Here is a 12,262-nt window from a genome sequence, read left to right as displayed (position 1 = left end):
AAACAAATAAAGCCGCAACAAAAAATCCTGCTCTCAAGCAAACATATTTTAAAGCTGTTTTCTGCCATATATTATTCTCACTTTTTTCTTTCCTCCTCTCTCTTGCTTAAAAAAAAATATGAAAAAAAAAATAGGTCTTGGCACAAGTGCCTCAAGGGAGTGTGTTCAGAAGGCGCCAGCACTGTTACCAACCTCAACTTTTATGCTTCACTTTGTACTTTAAAACGGCTCTTTCCTCCAGCTGGCTCCCTTGTCTGCGTACCACTGAACTCCAAAATCCCTTCTAGGAGAGGAAGAGGAGGAGGAGAGAGAGAAAAGAAGACTGAGTTGTGCGGAACTTCTGGGTTTGCTCTTGCCAGGGAGTTAATCGAGCCGGTCACAAAGGTAAAACATACCCAGTATCAGCAGAAATGGCATTAGTTAGAGCAGAGGTTCCCACCCCATGGTATGTGAAACAGCCAGGTAAAATCATAGAATCATAGAATCATCAAATTGTCTAGGTTGGAAGGGACCTTTCAGATCATCTAGTCCAACCATCAGCCTAGCACTGACAAAAAACATAACTAAACAAATCTCTAAGCACTATGTCTACTCATCTTTTAAATACTGCCTGGGATGGTGACTCCATCACTTCCCTGGGCAGCCTGTTCCAATGCTTAATAACGCTTTCAGTGGAAAATTTTTTCCTAATGTCCAATCAAAACCTCCTCTGTCAAGAGAAGCCCAGGTTGTGGGATCTGTACACATCTGTCTTGGAAGCCCAAAGCTCTGCCACCGCCTCTGCCAGTGATGGTGCTGAAACAAATTAAATGGATCAGGAGTTTGCTCAATGCTCAGTTCCTTTGCGTGATGATTCCTCATTAGTGGATTTTGCATCCGTCTTCAACAACTGCTGTAAATGCTAATCTATTTGTATTGATTGTCCAGACAGCTTAACTAATTGATATTTACAGTGCAACATTTATGAACTTCAATATGAAGGTTTATGGAGGCTTTAGTCAGTGCCTAAAAGGTGGAAGTCTAACAAACCTGATGTCTCACTGGCTTTCATGGCTGTTCTTTTGAAATAGTATCTTCACATTGCGTGCTAAGGAAATCAGCATGTATCAAACATTCCTCCAAGCTGTTCTCTGAGTTTTATGAATCGTAGAACAGAATCATTTAGGTTGGAAAAGATCTTTAAGATCATTGAGTCCAACCATTAACCTAACACTGCCAAATTGCACCTAACGATGTCCCTCAGCATCACGTCTACCCGTCTTTTAAATACCTCCAGGGATGGTGACTCCGCCACTTCCCTGGGCAGCCTGTTCCAATGCTTGATAAACCTTTCAGTGAAGAATTTTTTTTCCTAGTACCTGATCTAAACCTCCCCTCGCACAACTTGAGCCATTTCTTCTTGTCCTATCGCTTGTTACTTGGGAGAAGAGACCGACCCCCATCTCTCTACACCCTCCTTTCAGGTAGTTGTAGAGAGCGAGAAGGTCTCCCCTCAGCCTCCTTTTCTCCAGGCTGAACACCCCCAGCTCCCTCAGCTGCTCCTCACGAGACTTGCTCTCCAGACCCCTCACCAGCTTCGTTGCCCTTCTCTGGACACACTCCAGCACCTCAATGTCCCTCCTCTAGTGAGGGGCCCAAAACTGGATGCAGTATTTGAGGTGGTGCCTCATCATTGCCGAGTACAGGGGGATAATCACTTCCCCAGTCCTTCTGGCCGCACCATTCCTGATACAGGCCAGGATGTGGTTGGCCCTCTTGGCCACCTGGGCACACTGCTGGCTCATATTTATGGTTACATTTCCTTCATTTGTCTATCTGGGCTGGAGGAGGGGGGTCAGTGTAACTTCATTAGGTGTATCTCCTTTGCTGACCTTCTGAAACCCATAGCACTCGATTCCTGCCATGCTCGAACACGGAACCTTCGTGTTTGTGCACCGCTGCGATGCTTCCTGGATGTTTCTCTGTTTTTCCTTAAAGCTGAGCTTCTTGGAGATGATAAACCACCCGGTTTTGCACTTTAGACTACAGAAGAATTGCTTGGTCGCTGCCTTTATTTTAGGTTTCGTGCTAGTCAAAGGCTGGACATTTTTCATAAGTTTATAGGACACCCTGTTTGCCACACGTTGACAATTTCAGTGGTGCAATCACTGCTAATGCCTTTTCTTTCTCGCTTAAATCCTGATTGAGGAACTGGATTTAGGCACATCACTTCATTTAAGTATACACATAGGAGCGCTCTTGCTGTAATACCCCTAACTAGAAATGCACAAATAATAACAGCAAGCTGAAAGGTGTCTCAAGCTCTTTGTTTGCCGTTGATTTCTTGCTCACTTCACAAAATAACGAAACACCTCGCAGTCGTTTGAGTGAAATGGATTCATTTTTCAATTAAAATTGCCTGGTTTTAAGCAAAGTTGGCTTTTTTTTTTTTTTTTTAAATGAAACATGTATTTTCTGGGGTGAAAATGCCTACGTCTCAGAAATTTGTGTGATTTATTCCCTTTTTGCACACGTTTGCTCTGGATGTTCTCGCCACCGAAAAATTTGGTGGCAAGAAAATACATGAAACAGCAAAAACAACTTTTAAAATCAGAATAAAGCCTCAAAAGCTCTACATCTCTGTTCATCGAAACTTTTCATACTCTGAGGTACAAAGTGCTGGCTCTTTTATTAATGACAGTTTCAGCATCGTTTCTCAAGGAGAACTAAAGCAATCGATCACTCATTCACATCAGTAAAGTGCCCTTTGTCTTTACTTCTCACAGTGCCATAGCGAGTATTAACCCACGGTAAATGCTAAAACCAAGAGAACAAGTGTGGGAAGGATAATAGGCTAAATTAATCTGCAGTGCCATTTATCTCCTGTCCATTTGTCCCTGTCTTTCCTACATACACGTGTGCGTGTAGGACACGTTCTTGCATGCTCTTAGCACCACCTGTGACCCTAAAACTGGATAGGACCACTAGGGGTCCTATAGGGACCTACACAGGGATGTAGCCACTGGGATGAACATTAAAAAGCAATAGCTAGGGCTGCCATCTCGTGCGGTGACATGCAGAGCCCGAGCCTGTCCCTGGCTCAGCCCCACGCTCAGTAAGCTCTTGCCATAGAGGGGTTTTATGGCTGGGAAATTCCTACATAGGGAGACACGGGCTTCTTTTGTTTGTGATTCTAGTCTGAAATGCAGGAGGTAATTTCTACAGGAGAATAAATCGCGAGGAAATGTATTTAAGCAGGTATCTCAGTCGCCTTTTTTATCTGCGTGACGTCCTTGGGCTTCAGTATCTTGTTCATTGCATTTTGTGTCTATAGCTCCCAGCCTGTGCTCTGCAACTGGCAAGTTATAAGAGGAAGTTTGCATATATTGGAATCCACATAGTGTTTCCAAAAAGATTTAAGAAGTTAAAAACGCAAGACGACATCCACGTCTCTGCAGATTTCAGGGAAAGTGGACAGTTTTTAACACTATTTTTATGGTATATAAAATTTTTTCTGTATTCTTGGACTACATGCAGGACTCAGTGCGTAGTTCTCCCTCTCTCTCCCTGTGATTTGACTGGCTGCATTCGCTCCTGCCACAGAGTCCTAAATGCAGCATCGCTGAGCCTTGGGGGGCATAATGCTTCTGAAAAACCTGGAAAGACGGCTCTGATCCCAGCTTCAGCAAAGCGCTGCAGTGAATTACTGGAGGAAAGGCATGGTAATAACTATATGTAGATTGGAGAATGGATTGAGAGCAGCCCTGAGAAGGACTTGGGGGTGTTGGGGGGGGGTGAGAAGCTCAACATGAACTGGCAGTGTGCGCTGGCAACCCGGAAAACCAACTGTATCCTGAGCTGCATCCCCAGCAGGGTGGCCAGCAGGGCGAGGGGGGGGATTCTCTGCTCTGCTCTGGTGAGACCCCAGCTGGAGTACTGTGTCCGGCTCTGGGGCCAGCAACATAAGAAGGACATGGACCTGTTGGAGCGGGTCCAGAGGAGGCTGCAAAGATGATCAGTGGGATCCCCTCTGCTGTGAGGACAGGCTGAGAGAGTTGGGGTTGCTCAGCCTGGAGGAGAGAAGTTTCCAGGGAGACCTTGGAGCCCCTTCCAGTATCTAAAGGGACTGCAGGAGGGATGGGGAAGGACTCTGTATCGGAGTGGAGTGATAGGACGAGGGGGAACGGTTTTAAACTGAAAGAGGGAAGATTTAGATTAGATGTCAGGAAGAAATTCTTTACTGTGAGGGTGGTGAGACACTGGAACAGGTTGCCTACAGAAGTTGTGGATGCCCCATCCCTGGAGATGTTCAAGGCCAGGCTGGATGGGGCTTTGAGCAACCTGGTCTAGTGGGAGGTGTCCCTGCCCATGGCAGGGGGGTTGGAACTGGATGATCTTTAAGGTCCTTTTCAACCTAACCCATTCTGTGATTCGATGATTCTATGATTTTGTATGTCACTTAGTTGTTTCTGGTGCTGTTACCGGCAGCTTTGGCTGTGCTGCTGAGAACTGCGGCAGGGATACGTCCCATTAACCTTTCCGTGACAGATGTTAAGCTGTGGTCCATTCGTTAATGCAGAAATATGAAAGGCATGACAGAATTAAAAAGCCCAGGCGAAGCAATCGGAATAGTCACGGTTTGATGCCGTTTATCTTAGGGCGCTAAAAGGATTATGGGGGCAGTACTGGAAAGGCTGGTGAATGTTGAGAGCTCACGGAGGGCAGCTGAGGTCCTCGGGCTGGAAAGGGAGGGACCTGGCGGCTTTTTTGCAGGAATGCGGTGCAGGATCATAGAATCATAGAATGGTTAGAGTTGGAAGGGACCTTAAAGATCATCGAGTTCCAACCCCCCTGCCATGGGCAGGGACACCTCCCACTAGACCAGGTTGCTCAAAGCCCCATCCAGCCTGGCCTTAAACACTTCCAGGGATGGGGCAGCCACAGCTTCTCTGGGCAACCTGTTCCAGTGTCTCACCACCCTCACAGGAAAGAATTTCCTCCTAGTATCTAATCTAAATCTCCCCTCTTCCAATTTAAAACCATTACCCCTTGTCCTGTCACTACATTTCCTGACAAAGAGTCCCTCTCCGGCTCTCAATGATGAGTTGCTTCTGTACAACCCAAGTTGCAAGAGCCATTATAACAAAGTAAGCAGTTTATCAGCACCTGGAGGGAAAAAAAAAAAAAATGACTATCATGATCAGTAAGCACCAGGGTTCATCAAAATGAAATTATGGCGAATTAAATTAATTTCTCTCTCTGATAAGCTAAGAGGCTTACTGGATAATGAGAGAGAGGGAGGTGTAATATAGCTCAGCGCTAGCAGGGCGTTTACAAAGGATCCAAGGGGCTCTTTTATTAGAAAATAAAGTGAAACTTGTAAAATTAAAACTTACTTGGGAGTAGTATGGGTGGGAGGAGGAAAAATAACTCCGGAGGTGACTAATGGCTGTGATGTTGTTAAGCTGCTTCCGGGGGGGTCCTGGTTTGAGTGCTCCCTGAGCTGCCAATTAATGACTGACAGATGGAGTCTCACACGATGCTGAGCTCATCTGTAGGGGATGCGGGGTTAAGGGGGGGTCCTATATACTGTCCTGCAGATAATTCAGTTGAAAAACACACACCTGAGTTTCTGGTAACAGGTCAGTGAGTAACTAGCTGCTTGCAAAGACTGGGCAAATTCTGCAGGCAAGCAAATACTCTCCGTGTTTTAGTAATAACCGCTTCTTCATTTTTTATTATTAATTTTTTTAAGAAGAAATGCAAAAGGAAGGTGGAAAAATTTGCTAGGGTTTGCATTGTTCTGTATTGCCCCGGCTGCATTTTTGGGATGAAATTTGTGAGGACTGCTGCCTGACTACAATTTATACGGTTTCATCCAGAACCGCTGAGCAAAATAGCTGCTGACCTATAGCCGTGTTCATCTCTGGAGATGGCACAGCACCAGGTGGGCTTGAAATACCTCCCCTTCTCTTCCCACACGGCCACAGACCATCCCCTAAGCTCCCTAAAGAAAAATAGCACCACATCTCCTAATACTTCCAAGTGACAGGCAAATTGGAAATCTATGATGCTTTTATTATAGAATATTGTATGGCTTGAAACTTGGAAGTAGCACTCTGTTTTTCTCCCAACTTTTACTCTGCTGGATGATTTACACCTATGCAAAGGGGTTTGCTGACAGACCAGAATTAGAGCTCTTATTTTGCTCTGTTGTAAATGATTTTTCAACGTTCACAATCAGGTCCTAAAGGAGAAGATAGAAAGAGTTGTGACTGTTAGTTTGCAGCCAGAACAAATAGATTTATACGAGATATTAGGAAGAAATTCTTTGCTGTGAGGGTGGTGAGACACTGGAACAGGTTGCCCAGAGAAGCTGTGGATGCCCCATCCCTGGAGGTGTTCAAGGCCAGGCTGGATGGGGCTTTGAGCAACCTGATCTAGTGGGAGGTGTCCCTGCTTCTAGGATCATCCTAGCTGTGTAGGAGACACCCAAAAGTGGTGGGTTACTGCTGAAAGGTGGACTTATCTGCAATGCCTTTGGAGGTGCCCCTCTCCACAGACCATGAAGGACCGCCATTGGTTTTGCTCTAAGGTTAAGCACCTTGATTAGGTGGAGAAAGGGGAATGGGAGCTTCAGGAACTAAGTGCCCCTTCCTACTCTGTGGCTGTGCCTATGGCCAATGCATAAAGTTTTATATCCATGTATTTAAGAGTTTGCTGGGGCCTATCATCAGCTCCCACAGACATCAGTCCTTCATGAAACCCAGGTCTAAGACAGGGAAGAGGTTGGCTGAAGTCTTACGGTGTGAGCAATTTTCTTATGCATGCTTGATGCATCCTTACATATTTATGTCTCCAACAACAATGGAATATCCGTAAACCACAGAATCACAGAATCATATGGGGTTGGAAGGGACCTCTGGAGATCATCTAGTCCAACCCCCCTGCCAAAGCAGGTCCACCCAGAGCAGGTTGCATAGGAACATGTCCAGGCGGACACTCAACCTATTTCTGCTTAAGCCACAGATTGTGCAGCTCAGTGCTCTATTCCACATACTATAATTTTTACCTCTTTTTGCACAAGAAAACTGCAGAGAGGGGTAAGCATTACAGCTGCTGTGCAGAAGACAAGTAGATGGGTTACGTTACTCCATGCTACCTGGCTTAACTGTAGCCAAACCTACTTGACCACCCAGCTCCTTAAATGGATAAAGCTACTCCATTGCCATGCACTTGTACTGTGCCAAAGGAGATACAGAATCTAATGAAATATAAGCCAGTAGAGTAGAGATATCCCTGATAGGACAAGAGGAAATGGCCTCAAGTTGCGCCAGGGAAGGTTCAGGTTGGATATTAGGAAAAAATTTTTACGCTGAAAGGGTTATTAAGCATTGGAATGGGCTGCCCAGGGAAGTGGTTGAGGCACCATCCCTAGAGGTGTTCAAAAGACGGGTTGACATGGTGCTGGGGGACAAGGTTTAGTGATGTGGGGGGTTCTTTTGTATGGTTTTCTTTTGTTTTGTTTTGTTTTTTATCAGTTATGTTGATGGTTGGACTAGATGATCTTAAAGGTCCCTTCCGACCTAGACAATTCTATGATTCCATGATCTGTACCTGAAAAACGTATTATTGCTTTTATGTTTGGGATCAGATGAAAGTAAAAGAATCCATATCCTGTATTATAAAATTGAAATGCCTTTCTCCTGCTGGAACGAGAAACCAAAGCTCTCGGGGACTATTGGGTGGCAGCAGGGACGGCGAGGCAGGGAGAAGTCTTTCCCGTGTCAGTCTTGGCTGTTGCATTTGGGGTCTGATTACTTTTTGTTGACTCGGTCATTCATCGGGAGTCTCCAAGAACCGGCGCAAACAGGAGTTAAGCTCCTTCGTTCTGTCCCCGCGGAGAAGGGGAGCAGCCGCCTCTTTGCCGTGCTCATTTTCAAACTGGATAAATAAATTAGAGAGATGATCGTTGGAAGAACAAACCATAAGCAGCTGCGTGCTGGGGATTGTGGAGTTGGCGGACCGTTCTTCTCCGGTAAAGAAAACAGCAGCCAGAGGAGGCTCTGAGGCAGCATCGTGGCATCTCTTGTTTTATTTAGTGCGTTGTCCTTGCAATCTTTGCGCATACAGAAACGCTCGGCAAGAGGTGGTATTCTCCCGAAGAGCTGGCCTTTTTGTTTCCACTCCCGCAGTGCTGATTTTTCAGAGTAGCGCTCGAGACAGATAAGCCTTTTACAACCTTTGTATTTTAGGTACTCGCTATGGCCATAGACTGAGTATTTGACTTGCTCTTGTGGGGAGGACTTTTTCAGGAGCAAATTTTATTCATCGGAGACACCCCTTTAATTAACCTCCACACTTCCATGGGGAGAGGAACATAAAGGAAGCTAACAATAATAATAATAGTGACATATCTTGTTACCATTACATATTAAAAAAAAATGCTGCAGGGAGTGGAGTTTCAAGGCCTCTTTTTTAATGAAGATCTTAATAGCATTTAATGTAAATTAAATATAATCACCGTCTGATTCCTGAGCGTATCTCTGAGGCTGAAGAATAAGAAGTTAATTGTGCTGACAACGTAGTGGGAAGTGCCCAAATCAAGCACCAGCCTGTTGATTAAAGTGCATTTTGAATTAAGAGGTGGAAGGCAGGACTTTTTGATTTTTTGTACTCCTGCTGCCAGTTATTTAGCAGCAGTCCAGTGCAAAGTTTGTGCGCGGCGTGGATTTATTACATAAGATACCTAACATAAAATTTACATTAGTATGCAAATGAAGGAGACTTTATTTAACTTCAGAGATTGGGAAGGATCAGATGCATGAGCCTAACAAGCCATTTTACTCCGGGGATGGGGAATTGCTGGTATGTAAATCCCTGACTCGTTCTGTGGGCAGATAATTAAATGAGGGCTGCAAAATGACTGGACGTCAACTCCAGCATCTTGCATTGCATTAAGAGGAATTAGTTGTGGAAGTCTTGGTCTTGAAACTGCTGCTTACGAAATTCATGCACTTGGAGCAAGACTTTCTTGATTAAAAGACTGGGGATGGGGCTAACCGTGTACTCCTCAATGTAGGCGATGTGACAGAATTGAATTCCCAGCTCCCTCTCTTGCGATGACAGCGTGGAGTACCTTTCTGTAGTAGAGATGACCTCTTCCACCTCAAATTACAAGTGATGTAATTAGTCAGCTGGTGCAGTGGGTCCTGGGATCATAAATAAATGAAGTGCACTTTGATGAACGGATATAGAAATGGTGTCTTAATTTAACTCAGAATAACTGGTTATCAGATCCTGTCTTGTCTTCATGTGAGATTCTTTCTCTTTCCCGTGTGGTGCCAAAGGAGTCCATACCTTCTGCGCGCTTGTTCAACCCTTAATGCACGTCTGAATTACCTTTCTGCAGCCAAGAGATGTTATCTTCATGGTATGCTCAGCTTTCACTCGTATACCTGGTGGGTGCAGTGCATAAAATTAAGTGTACTTTTATCCTAGACAGCTTTCCCACCTGTGCTGTCTGCACAGAGATCTCGCTGAAGTGGATAAAGACTGCAAAACTTTGCTATGGTGGTGAATATCGCAAGTTCTTGGTGCCTGTGCCCACCTACCCTGACCAGATGGGAATAAGAGTCAGTGGAGTGCTTGTTGAGAGGCCTCAATTTATTTGTAGTTAAGGTCACGTTTGGTAAAGAGTGTTTAGGGGCTGGCCTTCTTCCTTGAATGAAGGGGTATAAAGAAAGAGTTGACATAAGTCTTGAAAGAGTTGGCCTCCATCGGTGCTAACAGAGAGAAGGAAGGAGCTGAAGAGCCAGGACAAGCCATAGGTCTTCATGACAGAGAGGCCATAAATAGCCATCTTTTTGATTTTTTAATCAAAGGACTTCCATTCAGTCCACGTTCCACCCACCCTGGAAAAAGAACGCTGACAAATGAACCTTTTCAATACAACCACGGTTCAAATGTGTCCTCTAAGGGAGAAGAAAAGATGATTTTTTTCCAGGTCTTTTTTGAGTATTTCTAGAGTTTTTGACTGAAGCATTGTGGAAAACCACCGCTTTCTGACTAAAAAGATGTGAAGTGCTCCCTGGGGAAGCTTTGAGGCTGAAAATACCCCCTTGACCTTATAAAGCTTGAGAAGTACTGGATTGAGCTAATAAATACCTTTGGGCGGTGTTTACGTCTCTTCCCCTACTCGGTGTGTCCCGAACAGCCAGGTCAGCAACCAGTGCTTATAAGAAATAATGGTACTGGAATGTGGGGTGTAGAGGAGAGGGACAACCATGACTGGAGAGGGGACTGGTCTGAGTCCCTGCCTGCCTGTTTCAGGGCTCATAAAGCAGCTCTGCACCTTCGCGTTCACGGCGCTTTCCCGGAGTTACTGTGTCATTAGCAGGTGAATGATCACGGCAAGTAAATTTGTCCTGCTCAGTTTCTGTCCCTTCAAATTTCTCTCCTGAATACAAAATTTTCCTGGGCAAGCCGTCAGGTATCTCCCCAGTTTCATCTCTTTTTGCTCTACAAACCTTCTTTTGACTATTTTAGTTGCAATGCTAACCATCTGGGATGCCCTCGATACCTGCTCACCCACTATTTTCACCTTCCCCTATTAACTTTGCAGCTCCACAGTGTTGTCTTTGTGTTGATGATATGAGGAACATTTTGGGCAGCTCCTTGTATTTCCTACAGCCTCCTGGATGCCGTTGCTGGTCAAGGCCTTCTACTTGCATAGTACTACTGTGTCTCCATGCTCTGTGTTGTCTCAATTGCTTTGCAGCTTGAAAAAGTTCTTTAAGTGTGTCATTATGCAATTAATTTCAATTGCAATTTACATCATCTCTCCTCTTCTGCAGGCATGCAACCCAGCAGGAGACTAATAAAACCATCACGACTAGCACCAAAGCCATCAAGCAGCTGTCTGAGGTTGTCAGAGGCTCATCCAGGGTACGTGTCATTCGAGGTGCTGTTGGGGGAGAGCACTGGGGGCTTACGGAGGGGGGGAATAATGAAAGAAGAAGTGATAGTGGGTGCTTTGAAGCTGTTGAGCTTCATGTCGCGTTATTTCTTTTCCTGTTACACAATAAGCATAGCTTGCATTTATAAATTGCCAATGAGAGAACAGATGCAGAAACCAGTTCTTCTCCCCAAACTAGATCTTGTGGAACTGGAAATCAAGAACTCAGCAAAAAAGACTTGACTGTGGCTCACACCTTTCTCAGGGTCTCACTTGGTTTGGGTGAAAGCACTACAAGCATCACCTAGCTCCACATGGGTTTGGCACTGGTTAAAGACTCGGTTGTGCAGTGGGTGTGTAGGTTCAACTCATATGAACATCGCTGTCTGAGGGGGATGAATGATCCCCATCCCGTGGTCCCCAGTGGAACGACTGGACCACCAGAAAGTTTCCGACCTTTCCACAAAGACCTTTACACCCTAAATGTTCCTGCTGACTTTGGCTAGTGGCATGCATCTTGGGGAAGTACAGAAACTTACTGTGGGGGGCAAACTCCAGCTGGTGTGACAATGGAGAAGTTTCACCTACACAACAGGGGATTCATCAGCTGAAATGAGAATAAGGACAATTCTTTCCTACCTGATTCTGCCTAGCAGCTTTCTGTTACATTCTTGCTTCCAGCGTCCATATAGTTTCTGGGTCAGGAACTTACCTGAATTGGTGTTTTACCCTCACTCATTCTCCAAAGTCCTGTGTTACTTCAACTCTGTTCACACCGTCCTTCTATCTAGGAAAAAAAAAAATAATGCTCTAAACACACAACTCATCTCTGCCTGAGTGGTTTTTACAGCCTGGATTTATGTCACTTGGTGAACGAGCTTCAGAGATAAGGATTTAAGAGCTGAATCACTCCAGACGGCCTTTGTAACCGGTGGAGGACCATGTGCAATTCACCCTACCTGAAAAATGAATGGTTGATGATCTACTCCGGAGGATGGGGAAGGAAGCCTGGAATGACTTTTCTCCATCCGTACACATCGACCTTATGCAGGCATTGACCTTAATACTTTGATCTTTGTTAACATGTTGCTTTGATCAGTGGTGGACTACAAGGACATATTTTTTTCCCCTTTTTCTTCCATACTATGAGGATAATTACATCAAAGCTTGATGAAACAGCAGAAGATGCTTTCTTGGAGATATGGGGTTCTGGGCTGTTTTGTGTTGATGTCCTGGCTCCCTTTTATGACATAAATTGGGTCCAGAGGGAAATCAGGCAAGGTCACATTAAATCCAATTATAGTGGTACACAAGAATGTCATTATT

At 45.0% G+C, this 12,262-nt stretch overlaps 1 protein-coding gene across 7 annotated transcripts in view; it reads left to right on the top strand.

Moving 5' to 3' along the window:
- Window positions 1-12,262, top strand: part of TSNARE1 (t-SNARE domain containing 1) — a 478,617-nt gene that overhangs the window by 201,310 nt on the left and 265,045 nt on the right. For all 7 annotated transcript variants that reach the window (XM_074145148.1, XM_074145150.1, XM_074145146.1 and 4 more), the window contains one exon: window positions 10,836-10,926. In XM_074145148.1, coding sequence (XP_074001249.1) covers window positions 10,836-10,926 — 91 coding nt within the window. The remainder of the gene's footprint in view (window positions 1-10,835; window positions 10,927-12,262) is intronic.

The sequence above is a fragment of the Numenius arquata genome, chromosome 3, assembly GCF_964106895.1.
Source record: "Numenius arquata chromosome 3, bNumArq3.hap1.1, whole genome shotgun sequence".
Classification (NCBI taxonomy): Eukaryota; Metazoa; Chordata; class Aves; order Charadriiformes; family Scolopacidae; genus Numenius; species Numenius arquata.
The sequence above is the reverse complement of the archived record's forward strand: the minus strand, read 5'-3'. Positions and strand labels throughout refer to the sequence as shown.